The following is a 17,494-nucleotide window of genomic DNA, read 5'->3' as shown; positions in this document are numbered from 1 at the left end:
TTTTAACCCAGACCCTGAAAGCTAGAAGATCCTGGAACAACATATACCAAGCTCTGAAAGAAAATGGATGCCAACCAAGAATCTTATATCCAGCAAAATTAAGCTTAATATTTGATGATGAGATAAAAACCTTCCATGATAAACAATAGTCAAAAGAATTTACAACTAGGAAGCCTGCACTACAGAACATCCTTAGCAAAATATTCCATGAGAAGGAAACAAAAAACAACAATGAAAATCAGTAGAGGGAGGTATTACACTAAAGCAAAGAACAATCAAAGGAGAAACAAAGTTAAACTAAATACCAAAAATAAACAAATATGACCCAGAATACAAATCATGTCTCAATAATAACCCTGAATATTAAAGGCCTAAACTCACCAATTAAAAGACATAGACTGACAGATTGGATTAAAAAAAAAAAAAGACCCAACAATATGCTGCCTTCAAGAGACTTCATCTCATAGGAAAAAAAAAATCCACAGACCGAAGGAGAAAGGTTGGGGAAAAAACATACCACTCACATGGACTGCAGAAACAAGCAGTGGTTTCCATCCTCATATCAAATAAAGTAGACTTCAAGCCAATGTTAATCAAAAGAGATAAAGAAGGACATTTCATACTGCTTAAGAAAACCATATATCAACAAGACATAACAATTATGCCCCCAATAATGGAGCATCTACGTTCATCAAACAAATTCTCAAGTTCAAACAGACCACAACACAATAATTATGGGTGACTTTAACACACCTCTTTCACCACTGGATAGATCTTCCAAACAAAAGCCAAACAAAGAAACTATAGAACTAAACAATAAAATCAATAACTTATAGACTTAACAGACATATATAGAATATTTAATCTATGTATAGAATATTTAATCTATCAATGAATGAATACACTTTCTTCTCAGCAGCACATGGATCCTTCTCTAAAACAGACCATACATTATTCCACAAAGCAAATACTCTTAGAAAATACAAAAAAGTAGAGAGACTACCCTGTATTCTATCATATTATAATGGAATGAAATTAGAAATCAATGATAAAATAAAAAAATAGAAGCTGTTGCAACACCTGGAGACTAAATAATATGCTACTGAATGAGCAATAGGTTGAAAAAGACATCAAAGAGGAGATTAAAAAATTCTTAGAGGTAAATGAGAACATTGATACAACATATCCTAATCTCTGGGACATTGTGAAGCCAGTAGAAAGAGGAAAGTTCATTGCATGGAGTTCATCCCTTAAAAGAAGAAAAAGTCAACAAATAAATGATCTAACATTACATCTCAAGGCCCCAGAAAAAGAAGAACAAATCAGCAGCAAAAGCAGTAGAAGATAGGAAATAATTAAAATCAGAGCTGAAATCAGTGAAGTTGAAACAAACAAACAAAAAACTGAAAAAAACTGACAAAACAAAAAGCTGGTTCTTTGAAAAAAATAAATAAAATTGATAAACCCTTAGCCATGCTAATGAAGAGGAGAGAGGAAACTCAGATTACTAACATACTTGATGAAAAAGGAAATATCACAACAGACATTACATAAATACAAAAGATAATTAGAAATTATTTTGAAAATTTGTACTCCAATAAAATAGAGATTATCAAAGGCATTGACAAATTTCTAGAGTCATATAATTTGCCCAAACTGAATCAGAATGATATACACAAGTTAAACATATCAATTTCAAGCAATGAAACAGAAGATGTCATTAGAAGCCTACCAACCAAGAGAAGCCCAGGACCAGATGGATACACAGCTGAATTCTATAAGACCTTCAAAGAAGAAATAATCCCAATACTCCTCAAATTATTTCATGAAATAGAAAATGAGGGAATCCCTCCAAACTCATTCTATGAGGCCAATATCACCCTGATTCCAAAACCAGGCAAAGACACATCCAAAAAGAAAACTTCAGACCAATATCTCTAACGAACATAGATGCAAAAATTCTCAATAAAATTCTGGCAAATTGAATACAAAAACATATTAAAAAAAGACATTGCACCATGATCAAGTGAGGTTCATCCCAGGGATCCAAGGTTGGTTCAACATATGGAAATCAATAAATGTAATTCATCACATCAACAGACTTGAAGATAAGAATCATCTCAATAGATGCAGAAATAGCATTTGACAAAATACAGCACCCCTTCATGTTCAAAACACTAGAAAAACTAGGGATAACAGAAACATATCTCAACATTGTAAAAGCTATCTATGCTAAGCCCCAGGCCAACATCATTCTAAATGGAGAAAAATTGAAAGCATTCCCTGCTGAGGGCCATTGCCAAGTAGGAATCCCATGTTAAATGGACTTGCCTTGGAAATTTGCTGTGACCTTGCATGTGTGTTTGAGAAAGATGACCCTGCTCAAGGTGATCGAGGGTGGATCCAGGTTTGAGGAAGTATTCTGCAGGTTTGAGGAAGTATCCCGGTCCTTGGGTTTAGGGTGTTCCCGGTTTAAGGCGTTCCCGGTTTAAGAATATGGGTTTTAGGGAAGTTGGAGGTTGAAGATTATTGCTGCTGGGATTAGGGTGTTCCTGCTGCTTGTTCCCATTGAGTTCCCATTGAGATTCAAATGGGATTTGGAAAAAAAGCCTCATGGAGGAGGTGGATTGTGCGGGCAGATTTAGATTTGCCCTGAACCTGTGTGGAGGCGGTGTGAGTTCGGGAATAAAGGATTGCTGTTTGAACCTACAAAGCTGTGTGGTGCCTCCTGATCTTGTGCCCAGGCAAGACACTGGCAATTCCCTTTAAAAACCGAACAAGACAGAAATGTCCTCTTTCACCACTTCCATTTAACATAGTTCTTGAACTCTAGCTGGAGCAATTAGACGAAAGAAATTAAAGGGATTGAATAGGAAAAGAACTCAAGTTATCACCACAATATGCTTCTATACTTAGAAGATCCCAAAAATTCTACCAGGAAACTTCTAGAACTAATAAATGAATTCAGCAAAGTAGCAGGATATAAAATCAACACCTGTAAATCAAAGGCATTTCTGTACATCAGTGACAAATCCTCTGAAAGAGAAACTAGGAAAACTACCCCATTTACAATAGCCTTTATTTATTTATTTATTTTTTTAAGAGAATTTTTTAATATTTATTTTCCATTTCTCGGCAGACACAACATCGTTGTTTGTATGTGGTGCTGAGGATCGAACCTGGGCCGCATGCATGCCAGGTGAGCGCGCTACCGCTTGAGCCACATCCCCAGCCCTACAATAGCCTTTAAAAAAATAAAATACTTGGGAATCAACTTAATGAAAGAGGTGAAAGACCTCTACAATGAAAACTACAGAATGCTAAAGAAAGACATTAAAGAGGACCTTAGAAAGTGGAAAGATCTCCCTTGTTCTTGGATAGGCAGAATTAATAATGTCAAAATGACCATACTACCAAAAGCACTATACAGATTTAATGCAATTCCAATCAAAATCTCAATAACATTCCTCATAGAAATAGAAAAAGCAGTCATGAAATCCATCTGGAAAAATAAGAGACCCAGAATAGCTAAAGCAATCCTTAGGAAGAAAAGTGAATCAGGTGGTATCACTATACCAGACCTTAAACTATACTACAGAACAATAGTACCAAAAAAAAAAAAACAAAACAACAATAATAGTTAAAAAAAAAAAAAAAAAACAGTGTGGTATTGGCACCAAAACAGACTTTAGACCAATGGTGCAGAATAGAAGACACAGAGACAAACCCACACAAATACAGTTATCTCATATTAGACAAAGGCACCAAAAAACATATATTGGACAAAGTATAGCCTCTTCAACAAATGGTGCTGGGAAAAGTAGAAATCCATCTGCAACAAAATGAAATTAAGCCCCTATCTCTCACCATTCACAAAACTCAACTCAAAGTGGATCAAGGACCTAGGAATTAAACCAGAGACCCCGAGCCTAATAGGAAAAAAAGTAGGCTCAAATCTTCATCATGTCAGATTAGGCCTTGACTTCCTTAATAAGACTCCTATAGCTCAAGAATTAAAATCAAGAATCAATAAATGGGATGATTCAAATTGAAAAGCTTCTTCTCAGCAAAAGAAACAATCAGTGAGGAGAACAAAGAGCCTACAGAATGGGAGCAAATTTTTACCACATGCACATCAGATAGAGCACTAATCACTAGGCTATATAAAGAACTCATAACCCAATCAATAAATAGGTCAAGGAATTAAATAGACACTTCTCAGAAGATGATATATAATCAATCAACAAATATATGAAAAAATGTTCACCATCTCTAGCAATTAGAGAAATGCAAATCAAAACTAAGATTTCATCTCACTCCAGTCAGAATGGCAGCTGTTAAAAATACAAACAGTAAGTGTTGGCAAGGATGTGGGGGAAAAGGCACACCCATACATTGCTGGTGGGACTGCAAATTGGTGCAACCAATCTGGAAAGAAGTATGGAGATTCCTTGGAAAACTTGGAACCACCATTTGACCCAGCTATCCCACTCCTGGGTTTATACCCAAAGGACTTAAAAACAGCCTACTACAGTGATGCAGCCACATCAATGTTCAGAGCAGCACAATTCACAATAGCTAAATTGTGGAACCAACCTAGATGCCCTTTAGTAAATGAATGGATAAAATAACTGTGGTATATTATTACTCAGCATTAAAAGAGAATAAAATCATGGCATTTGCAGGTAAATGGATGGAGTTGGAGAATATTATGCTAAGTAAAGTAAGACAATCCCCCCCAAAAAAAATGCTGAATGTTTTCTCTGATATGAGGATGCTGATCTATAATGGGGATGGGGAAGGTACATGGGAGAAATGGAGGAACTTTAGATAGGGTAAAGGGGAAGGAGGAAAGGGAGGGGGAAGGGGGGTAAGAAAGACGATGGAATGAGATGGACATAATTACCCCAAGTACGGGCATGAAGGCACAAATGGTGTGACTCTACTTTGTGTACAACTAGTGACATGAAAAATTGTGATCTATATGTGTACTATGAATTGAATTGCATTCTGCTAACATATATAACAAATCAGAATAAATAAATTTTTAAAAAATGAAAAAAAGAAAGACAATTCATAGAATAGGAGAAAATTTTCACAAATAGTATATTTGATAAGGTCAGATACACTGAGTACGTAAAGACCTCTGCCTATTCCAATTACCTCATATAGGTGGAATCATACAATCTGTTCTTTTGTGTCTGACTTCTTTCACTAAACACAATGTTTTCAATGTTCCCAGTTCCTTTTTAAATGCTGAGAAAGAATTCAGCTAAAAGATGGGATTACGGTTGCTTTTGGGGGTTCTTAGGTTTAATAGGATCTTTTTCCTCCCTACTGGGAATATGTAAAAGGTGAAAATAAGACACTTAGGGAAACACCATTTTGTTAAAATGCAGGTCTGTTATATAGCTTCTCCAGCTTAGAACTGGCTCCTGATGAGTACTGGGTGATGAGGATGTAGGCAACAATTGAAATTGATATGTCCAGTTTACCCCAGAGATTTGTGAGTATTTGTATAGAGTTTCTCCAAGAAGGATATAAATCAATCTGTATGTAACCACAAACTGTCTGTTTTAATACTACAGCAGGTTGAACCCTGTGACTTGCCAACATCCATCAACAGAAAAAAGAGCAATAAAAATGGCAACTCAACCTAATATGTAAGGCCAATTTCTTACCAGAGCCTTAAAGAATTACCTAATCAGATCCTGGCAGTAAGGGGAGAATCTTATCAGATCAGTTTTAAGCTTGGTCTCAGGCTGCCACAAGTGGCATGTGGACTGGGCAAGACGTAGGCTAGTTTTCCAATGAGATTCTCATGCTAAAAAGTCAGTTCTTGATGCCAGGAGAGTACCTCTACCTTCTCTTAGTCACTGCCAAGAGGAGGGCCACATGGTAGTGGGTAATAGCTGATCACCTGATAAAATGAATACTTCTTTAACATGATCTAAATTTCTAAAATCCAGTTGTTTCAGTATCAACCATTCTACTGATGTAAATAATCAGTGTGCATCAAAATTCCATGGCAGGACATCCACACCTTGCAAGGCAGTCTGCTTTCCAGCTGGATGGACAGTTTCAACCTTAGGAAGAATTTCTTCATACTAGCCAAACTGACTTCCCTGTGTCATCACTCCATTACTCCTGGGGCCACCTAGAACTCAAATATACCTTGTTTATACAGACGATGCTTTGACTCTCTGCAGATTACTGTCCTATTTGTCCTTTGTTAAGATGATTAATGCCCTACATTAGGGTTATCCCACAATTCCTAAGGGATACAGTTGTTCAGATATCTTAGCAATCAGGTGATTCTTTCTAGATGCACTATAGACCTCCTGTTTTCTGATTTTTCCTAGACTCCTTTATTAAAGAAAAATTATGCAGAACAACCCCCCACTGTCCCATGATTTGCACTTGAACATGTAACAGGTTTTTTCAATTTGGCATTTCTGACATTTGGGGCTGGATTGTTTTGTATTGTAGGGGGCTATCCTGTGCACTATAGGATTTTGAGCAGCATTTCTGGTCTCTGTCCACTGAAGGCCAATAGCAGCCTCTGGGCTATAACAACCAAAAATGTTTCTTGATATTGCCAAATGTCCTTTCAGGGAATAGATTCCCCCTCAGCTGAGAAGCCCTGAGAGGACACAGACAAAGACGCACATAAAATTTATAAATATGAGTGAAGCTTCTCCGGTTGGAGGGGTAGTGTCCAATCCCCACAGTGACCTCAAAGCACACCAATAGGCTGCTGAAAGCCTTGGCTTGAGAGATAATGTATGAGTGCCTTTATATATATGTGTTTTAGTTGTTGAAAAACAATATGACACAGGTACTACTGTTATGGCCATTTTACAGATGAGGAAACCCAGCTTAGAAAGGTTAAGTGGCTTCCATGGTTAACTAAGCAATGGAGCTGTAGTTTGAGCTCACATCTACCTGACTCACCTCCTTACAACTTTGTTCTAATCCTTGTGTGACAATAGTGGTTTAGCCTAAGTTTGGGTCACCAAGACCCCAAGATGTTCTTTTTAGAACTGGCATAGAATAAGAAATCAATAACTATTAAATATTGATGGTTTCAATATATAATCAAATAAAACTCCAAATGATCCTCATAGATAAGAAGAAACCAAAATCAGGAAGTTAACTGTAAACAGATAAACCATCCCATCCTGTTCTCTCATGTTGATAGCACTCCACTTAAGCATAGCTTTCCAAGGATCTAGAAAAACTTATGTTTAGGTTCAAAGAACATGTACAAACATATGGCATGAGATATTGTACTTGGCCACACTTTCCTTTTATGCTGTCAGAGTGTAAGAACAAAATTAAGCATGCAGACCTGTGTGTTGTCTCTCCACCCTTAAATCCCCCACTGCTCTCTCAAGCTAACAGTATCCTATCAAGGTGAGCAGCATCCATGGCTATAAACCCACTACCCACTTTGTCATAACCAGCATGAGGGAGTCTGAGAGAGATTTGATAATCAATTCCTTTCCAAATTCAAAACTTACTACCTACTCCCTTGAACACCATGCAAATGCTATGTGTGTCTTTCATCTAATAGCGCTGTAAAGGCAGGGGGAAGATTTGGAACTTAGTGAGAGAGGCTGTAGGAAAGCATAGGAGACTGCTTTTTTTTTTTTTTTTTTTTGGTAGTACTGGAGATTGAGCCCAGGGGTGCTCTACCACAGAGCTACATCTCCAGCTCTTGTTTAAAAATTTTAAGACAGGGTCTTGCTAAGTTGCCCAGGCTGACCTGGAATTTGTGATCCTCCTGCCTCAGCCTCTTGAGTTGGTGGAATTACAGGTGTGCAGCACTAGGATACCTGGTAAAATTGCTATCTTGTTGTAGATGATGAAGACAGAAACATTTTCTTCTCTCATAAGAATTCCTACTTTGTCTCCTTAAGAAGCAAGGAGGAACCTGCCTAGAGGGATTAGCTCGCTGTCTGCTCTTCATTACCCTCACCTTCTTCTGGGAGAGAGAGATGAGTTCTTTGACTGGTGAGACCAAGCAAGTTCTGATCACTCTAGTTCTCTTTCTGGGACCTGCCTGCAGCAAGCCATATTCTGGGCTTCTTTAAGTGGTACTAAAAGAGGTGAGTTCTGCCCTGTGGTCCTACAGTTGCTGATACCTCTGCTCCTAAATGGATAGATGAGAATGAGGAGCTTTTCTGCAGACACTATTCCCACCATTAGGGTTGCCAGAGCTGGAATGGGGGCAATGGGTAAGAGGCTTGAAATAGCTGCAGTCTTAGCAGTCACAAATTCCAACATGACCCTTACTTTAAATAACTCCATTTAAGTAGATCAAACTGTGGGATGGGATTACAATCCTACCAAGAAAAGACCTGAATGGCCTAGTGGGACAGGTTCTGATAGTTTTAAATTGGCAAAGCCCTGAGCAGCCTTCCTTCCACTTGGCTTTAATAGAATTGTCACATGGAGGTTCAGTTCACACCACAGACTGTGAGGTTCTATTCTAAGTAAAACTGGGCCAGCCACCCACAAACATGCACTTAAAAATAACTTATACCTGAGAAGTAAGGGTGAATTATTTGGGACAAAATTCAAGAAGTCTGCTTATATTTCCCTACCCCAATTCAATAAACAGGATAAGTTAGAAGACACAGAAACAAACATAACTTTCAAATTAGAGAAGTGTAGGCAAGTCTGATTTTTTTCTAATGGTGAGAGACCAAAAAACAGACAATAATCTTTGAAGTTCCCAATTTTATCTATAGAGTTTCCCATTTATCCTGCTTCACCACTTGCTCATACAGACTTAGCACCCTGCCAGCTGCCCTGCAAGAGCATAGCATCTTAAACAAGGCAGTACTGGTGTGGCAGGCCCCACACTTTCTGGCCAGCTCTGTTCACACTATTGTGAGCCAAATGAAATTTGGCAAAACTTTTTTTTCCAGTTTCCTGGAAATACGTAACTTAGCTTAGAAAAGAAATTAAGTATGAATTAATCAAGGGAACTCACTGTGTACTTATACAGTTTTATTTTAAAGTATCTTCTTATCTCTTTAATCAGGGTCAATTTGATCACCACAATAACCCAGTGAGGTAGGTAGGAAATTATTATTAGACAACCAACGTCTTAAGAGCTTAGGTGACTTTTTTCAAAAAGATATAAACAGATGAAAGTACCAGGGCTGGCATTCAAATCAATTTTTTTCTTCCTTTTTCTTTTTTAGCTCTTCTACTTTAATTTTTTCAGGTTCAATAAAAGTATGACAAAGGGGATTCACAAGGTTTCTTTGGGAAGGTAGAAGAAAGCCTTCCTGGTGCACAGGGCTGGATTATATAACCTTTTAAGGTTTCATGACTAGCAGAAAATATGAACAAATACTTCCATAAGTACAGGGGCAAGAGGGACTCTTGGGAGAGGGCTGTCATACTTTTGAACGTGGGTTGACTGCAAAGCAGAACACCAAAAGACTTTTTCCACCACATCCTGGAATCTAGTTCTATTTTTTCAAAGCCATTTAACTCCAAGCACAGTGAACACAGTCTACCCATTAGCTGGGAGGGAGGGATCTGTGACCTTATCAGCACAGCTCAGCCAACATTCTGAAATTTATTATTTCCCAGAGAGAAAAATAACAACCTTATACAAACAACAACAACAACAACAACCCCCCGCAAAAAAACCCAAACCTACGGACACTACCTTAACCCAGAGACCTACATTGGCATCACCAGTAAAGGAAATAAACTGATATCATGAAATGAGGCACTGAGGACCCAGTTATCCCAGCCATGAGATTCCTGCCCAAAATGCACAACTTGAATCTAACCACAAAGAAATATCAGACCAACCTAAGTTGAAGGATAGTTCTTAAAATAACTGTTTTAAAAATGTCAAGATCATGAAAAAGAAAGGCTGAGGTGCTGTTCCAGGTTAAAGGAGACAAAAGAAATAAGATGACCAAAGATAATATAGGACACTATATGGGTTGGATCCTGGACCAAGGGGAGAAATGCTATAAAGGATCTTATTGGAACTGGCTAAAACTGCATATAGACTGTAAATTGAGTAACAATAACATCTCAAAGTTAAATTTTCTGATTTTCAAAATTGTTCTATGGGCTGGGGTTGTGGCTCAGTGGTAGAGTGCTTTCCTAACACATGTGAGGCACTGGGGTTCAATCCTCAACACCACATTAAAAAAACCCCCAATAAACAAAATAAAGGTATGGTGTCCATCTACAACTAAAAATATTTTTTAAAATGTTCTATGGGTATGTAAAACAATGCCTCATTTTAGTGGTAAAGGGGCCTATAACTTACCTTCAATTGTTCTGAGAGAAATCTGGGCATGTGTGCATTTCAATGTATGTGTCTATAGAGAGCAGATGTGAGACCGTGAATGAGAGTAATGGGTTACAGGAATAATGAAACAAATATGGCTAAATGTTAACACAGGATGAATGGCATACAGGAGTTCTTTGCTCTAGTCTTACAATTTTTCTGTAAGGATAAAAGGGTCAAAATAAAAAGGCTAAAAAGACTGGCTAAAACTCAAATGATCCTCTGATGAGATTGAAAAATATAGGAATAGGTGAATATAAGTATGGCTCCAATGACAGGATGTCACTTAACATTTCAGTCATCCTTTTTAAGAAAAATTTCAGGTAAAAATGCAAATGCCTATTAGAGAACAATGGTGGTGGCAAAAATGATGGCCACAATAATCTCTCTCATCCCACATGATTTTATGAATTTATTTCTCCAACTCACTAAATCTGGGTTGGCCTTACTGCTTTGAATAATAGTACATAGCAGATAAGTAATTCTGTGACAATTCAGGGCATATCCTTAACTGGTCTGGAAGCTTCCACATTCTGCCTAGAAGATGGCTCACTCTTGAAACCTAGCTGCCATGCTATGAGATGCTTAAGCCATATGGAGAGGCTACATGCAGGAATACTGGTTGACAGCTCCTGGAACCCTTCAGCCAAAAGCCAGCATCAACTACCAGCAAAGACAATGGTCCATTTTGGACTTCCAGTCATCAAGACTTAGGTAACTGCAGTCCAAGCTGACAATAGACCACAACTGCACAGAAGATCCCTGATAAGAACTGCCCAATGGCAGAACATCCAATGACCGTGAGTTAACCCATAAAACAACTTCATAAAAGACTAAGAGAGAGAACTGCCATGTAAGCTCAAGTTATAGATCTGTGAAAGTTAATAAATTGGGCTGAGGTTGTGGTTCAGTGGTAGAGTGCTTGCCAAGCACGTGTTAGGCACTGGGTTTGATCCTCAGCACCACACACACACAAAAATGAAATAAAGATATTGTATGTCTACCTGCAACTAAAAAATAAATATTAAAAAATAAATTATAGTTGTAGGCCACTGAATTTTGGGGGGTTTGTTAAGAGCAGCAGTAGATAACTGAAATATTACTCATAATAATGACCCAACCAATTTAACATATATTTCTAGGAATGTAAAACCATTAGAGAATACTTCACAATGAAAAATTTAAGTGCAGGCAAGCATCAATACTCACAGGCAGAGATGGGTTGGGCAAATCTAGTTGGCCACACTTGATTTCTTATCTCTAGGTTACAGGAAGAAAGGTATGCTCCATCTAAATCTTTCAGGGTGTAACTGAAGCTAGTTTTCTAAAACCTATACAAGTGCCCTACAATATAAACAATGAAAATAAACCTGAATGCTTAGAAGGGCAATGCTATTAATATGCACATCCACCCAAGTGTGGCTTAATTTATCTGAGATCAGGGAGGAGAATAATACACTGTCAGAGCTTAGGAGGTCACAGGAACAGGGATCATTAATCACATGACTCGTCTGAGCTGTTAGATAGGAGTTCAAAGAGGCTAACTATGTCCCCTTTCAAAGCACATCATTTTTAGTGTGCTTTAAAAATCACATTACTTGGTCTCCATAGTGAGAATGTCAAAAGAAAATGGGGTTTATTTTGTGCATGACACCATTTTAAATATCAAGTGTCTCTTTTTTGTTTTTCTTTAATACCGAGTGTGCAAAAACATGTACAAAATGTATAAGGTTTAAAGAATATAACAAACATCTACATATCCACCACCTAATCCAAAAGAAAGAAGTTACCAATGTGCTAGAATTTCCTATGTTCCCCTCCCTGATCCAATTCCCTCTCCTCCTCACTCAGAGGCCATCATCACCCTGAATCTTGTTTGCCATTTTTTTACTTTTTAAAAAATCCCATTTACCACATTCTTAAAAAGAGATTGTTTAGTTTTACACATCTAGGAACTAAAATAAATGGAATGATACTACTGACATTCTACAAGAGGAGTTTTCCATGCAACACCTGAGATCCACCCATTCCTGAGATCTACCCATGTGGTTGTGGGCAACAATGACCCATTCTCTTTCACTGCCATATAGTTTAGCTGGATTTTTCAGAATTGCCTTACATTCTACATGAGTTCCCATGTTTTTCAGATGTGGTCCATACCCACTGTGGTACAGCTATTAATTTTCACTTGGTGGGAAACTATCTTTCTTTCTGAACATTTTAAAATCAAGTAAAATTTGCTTCTCTTTAGACTTCTCAACTCATTAATACAGGTTGTACATCCCTAACCTGAAATTCTGAAATCTGAAATGCTCCAAAACCCTAACCTTTTTGAGCATCATGTCAGTGCTCCAAGTTTCAGATTTCAGATCAGGGATGCTCAATCCGTAAAGCCTATGCAAACATTCTAAAATCTGAAAGACTCCAAACTGTGAAACCATTTCTGGTCCCAAGCAACCAAAATACACTAAGACACACACTGAGCACCTGCTGTGCAATAAGAAATCAAGAGTTCCCACCCTCAAAGTGGTGCTGCAGGAGACTGAGCCTAAAATGTTCACACAGCCCAATGAGGTACACATCAATGCTGCCTGCTCCCTCACTTCATGCAGGGTTCTTACCAAATATCACCTCCTCAGAGAAGCCTTTCCTGACCACTTATCTAGTTACCCTCTTCTACCACATCTTGTCATTTGATCCACTTATTTTTTCTTCACAGCAATTATCACCACCTGATATTATACTTGCTAATCACTGTCACGTAAACTCCATGATGGCAGGGACTTTTGCCAAATTTATCACTGAACCTTCAGAAGAGTGAAGAATGCTAGATACACAGCAGGTGCTCTATAGGTATTTGTGGAAGGAATGAATGGTAGAGGTATGCATGTGATGCTACCTGAGCGTAGAAAAGGGGGTAAATTCAGTTTGGGCTGGTTCCAGAGAAGGTGACAAGAAGCTCCAGAACATCCTTATTTTTAACTCCCCAAGTTTTCCTCCAGAAATTTTTTTTTAGAGAGAGAGAGAGAGTTTTTTTATTTTTATATTTTTTAAGTCATTGGCAGACACATCATCTTTGTTTGTATGTGGTGCTGAGGATCGAATGCGGGCCGCACACATGCCAGGAGAGCGCGCTACCGATTGAGCCACATCCCCAGCCCCAGAAATAATTTTTAATTGGTTCCTTTTAGTATACGTAACATTAGGATTCATGACAGAATTATAAAAGCATGGAATATAATTTGCTCTAATTCAACCCCCAGTATTTCCCCCATCCCTCCTCTTCTCCCTCCCCTCTACTTTATAAATTTCTGCTATTTACTTTTAGTTTCTTTTTTTAATAGTGGCTTGTGGATGAATAAACATGATGGTGAGATTCACTGTGGTATATTCATATTATGTACATAGGAAAGTTAGATCAGATATTCATTCCACTGTTCTTTTTGTAAAATTTTTAAATTTTGCTTTCATTTTTTTCAATATTTATTTTTTAGCTATAGGTGGACACAATATCTTTTTTTTATTTTTATGTGGTGCCGAGGATTGAACCCAGTACCTCACGCATGCTAGGTGAGCACTCTACCTCTGAGCCACAACCCCAGCCCTCATTCTACTGTTCTTCCCTTGCCTTATCCCTCTCCCTCTCCCTCCACCTGAGTCTCCTTCATACTGTCCACCCATCTTTCTTCTATTTGATGGAATCCCCCCACTTTTCCCCTTCTCTTCCCCTACTTATTTTGGACTAGCTTCCGCATAGCAGAAAAAACATTTGACTTTTGCTTATTTATCTTAGCATATAGTCTCCAGTTCCATTCATTTACCAGCAAATGCCAAAATTGCATTCTTATTTTCTTAAAATATTTTTTTTAGTTATAGATGAACATAATACCTTTATTTTATATATTTATTTTTATGTGGAGCTGAGGATCGAACCCAGTGCCTCACACAGGCTAGGCAAGCACTCTACCACTGACCCACAAATCCAGCCCCATAAGTGCATTCTTTATGGTTGAGTAATACTCCACTGTGTCTTTATCCATTCATCTGCTGAAGGGTACCTTCGTTGATTATGTAAATTCCTAAAAAGTCTTTGAATCTTAGAATATTATAAGTCCAGATAATTAATGCCTACATACATTGCTAGCTTAGACAATGTTTTTTTTTTTCAGATTAAAAAGCAGCCGAGAGAAAATACTCTTAGAGACATATAATATGGGTAAATTCCAGATGTTATCTGTGCTCTAAGACTCAGAAAACTGAGCTCACTAGGCTGATGCCTTATCCACATACTGCTGATGTTCACTATTTATGGTTTCTTTTTTTAAAAAAATTTTTGTAGTTGTAGATGAACAGAATTTGTTTACTTTTGTGTGGTGCTAAGGATAGAACCCAGAGCCTCGAACATGCTAGGCAAGCACTCTGCCACTAAGCCATACCCCCAGCCTACAAAGTTTCCTTTAAAAGAAGAGCCTGAGACCTCAAAAGTCCATCTCACTCTCACTCTCAAGACAGCCTGCATTCTCCGCACCCTGAATGTATATTCCTTGGTTTCCTAAATAAATCTGCGCCTCTTTTGATACATCCTAAAATTCTTTTCTCCAGAGTAAGTCAAGAACCTGGCAGGGTCTAGTTGATCCCCTTCTCCTTTTTGGGGGACGTTCTCAGATCCCTATCCAATAACAAGCTGAGTCACAAGTCCTGAGCCAGATAGCCCTTTGGATTGGGGTCTGAGCTGCACATTACTATATACATGGCTCCCTCTCACCTTGCTTCCTTAAATTAGACACTATTTTCATTCATTTTTTGATTCTCTAAGGCACTTGACACAGTAACTTGCATTCATTTATTCTGAAAATATTTAAAGCACCTAGTATGTGCCTATTACTGTTTTTTAAAAAATTTTTATTAGTTGTTGATAGAGCTTTATTTTATTTATTTATATGCAGTGCTGAACATCAAACCCAGCACCTCACACATGCTAGGCAAGTGTACTACCACTGAGCCACAGGCCCAGGCCCCCTATTACTGTTTTAAAAGAGTGGGAATAATTTTTTTTCTCTAAATTGAACTATATAAAAATGGTACGGGATTTTATTCAAGTGTCTAATCAAACAAGTATTTTATAAAATTCCTATGACTTGGGGCTGGGACTGCAGCTCAGTGGTAGAGCACCTGCTTCACATGTGTCAGGTATGGGGTTCGATCCTCAGCACCACATTAAAAAATAATAATAAAAAATAAAAATATTGTGTCCATCTACAACTAAAAAAGTTTTTTAAAAATTCAAAAATTCAGATGATTTGTCTTTTAAAATATTAAACAGTTCTAGAAACATAATTTTTTCAAGATGTTCAACTTCAAAGAAACAGCATAGAGCCAGTTGTGACCTTGCTTCCTACTAGAGCATAACTCCCATCTCTGTAGAATGCAATAACTTACTTGATTATTTTAATGAAATTTATAATAATAATGATGAAACTTGCAAGTTATTATCTGTATAGGAACCATGACTCAATATCTAGGATAAGAGACTAAAACCTGGGAAAACCCCAGTATGCACTAGGCTTTTCTATTAATATAAATATCCCAAGTTAACACAAGCATAGTGATATGTGGATAAGAGCCAAGAAGGCTAAGAAATAAGACAAACAAAACTAGCATAGAAAGGACACTGTGAACTAAACAATGAAAATTTAAAAAACAACCTATTAATTCAGAGATGTGTTATGGAAGGATATTAGTAGTCTATAAAAATCATAGTAGGGGCTAGGGTTGTGGATCAGTGGTACAGCACTTGCCTCACATGTATGAGGCACTTTGATCCCCAGCACCACATATAAATAAATAAATAAATAAAAGTTTTTAAAAATCATAGTAATCTGAGAAAACTAATAATCGTGAAAACTCTGTTAGAAAGCAACACATTAAAAAGAAGAGCTGACGTCACCTTGAAATATTTTAAACAAATCCTAAGTGTTCATTAAATTTGTGTTTTATCCTTCATTCTCTGAGTCAAATGGATGTACTAAACAAGGTCTACATTATCTTCCATATATAAAAACTTTCCTAACCAAGCATGGTGGTGCACACCTGTAACCCAAGCAACTTGGGAGGCTGAGGCAGAGGTTTGCAAGTTCAAGGCCAGCAACTTAGAGAGACCCTGTCTCAAAATAAAAATAAAAAGGACTGGAGATATAGCTCAGTGATACAGTGCCCCTGGGTTCAATTCCTAGTACCAAACAAAACAAAACAAAACAAAAACAAAAACCACCACTACCACCAAAAAAAAAAATAAATAAATAAAAAAAAAATAAAATAAAAAAACAAAACTTTCCTCTTTTTCTAAATTAAATCACATTTCTCTTTCTCTCGCACTATTACTAAAGATGTTTCCATTGTACTACTGTAATGAATTATTTGATGAGTCGTTCTTGTTAGTTGGTAAAATACTTCAAAGACTTAAAACAGTGGTGACAGATATACATTTTTCATTTACATATTTTCACTGGTGAGTTTACCAAATTCCTAATAAAAATTCATGGCTGACAAGTTATTGTTGATGTTAAGTAGACAATAAGACGGGAAAGGCAGAGGAAGGCAAGCAGGTACCCATGCACAATGCAATCACTTCAATCCAGATGCAATCAAAAAAAAGAAAAGAATGACCAGTAAACGGAATGGAATTTAACGCTGTAAGGAGAAAATGTTGACTGTTTCATTTTGGCAAATAAGAGTCCTGTATTTATTTACCAAGCAACAAATCCCTCAATGGCACACCATTTAACCAAAAGATAAATGGAGTCAAGGCAGATAGTTTAAAGGCTAGCATTTCTCCTGCTTACTCTTTCTGGCTGGCCATGCCTCATAAGGGAACAGGAACTATAATGTTAGATAGCACCAAACCCCACTCAAATGGTTCTAAGTCATCAATCAGACTGTCTGGCAAAGGGGAGAGATGCTTACTTGGATAACACAGGAGAAGATGATCTCTTAGGAAGGCCTGCGGGAAGCTCGCATCTTCTCAGTGGGGATCCGAGGCCCCCGGCAGGGATGGAAGTTGTCGCTCGCTGTCCCCTCTTCACCTTCTCCACCTATAAGGACAGAGAAAGTAAGATAGCCACAGCTCATGACTGGTACTACTTCTACAATTTCTGAAAATAT

At 37.6% G+C, this 17,494-nt stretch overlaps 1 protein-coding gene across 1 annotated transcript in view; it reads right to left on the bottom strand.

Annotated features, from left to right (window-relative positions):
* Nucleotides 1-17,494, bottom strand: part of Map7d2 (MAP7 domain containing 2) — a 104,599-nt gene that overhangs the window by 22,299 nt on the left and 64,806 nt on the right. The window contains exon 8 of the mRNA XM_026405452.2: nucleotides 17,297-17,424. Within this exon, the coding sequence (XP_026261237.1) occupies nucleotides 17,297-17,424 (128 nt within the window). The remainder of the gene's footprint in view (nucleotides 1-17,296; nucleotides 17,425-17,494) is intronic.

This window comes from Urocitellus parryii, chromosome X (assembly GCF_045843805.1).
Source record: "Urocitellus parryii isolate mUroPar1 chromosome X, mUroPar1.hap1, whole genome shotgun sequence".
Classification (NCBI taxonomy): Eukaryota; Metazoa; Chordata; class Mammalia; order Rodentia; family Sciuridae; genus Urocitellus; species Urocitellus parryii.
Note: the sequence above shows the minus strand (reverse complement) of the source record. Positions and strands in the feature narration are given on the sequence as shown.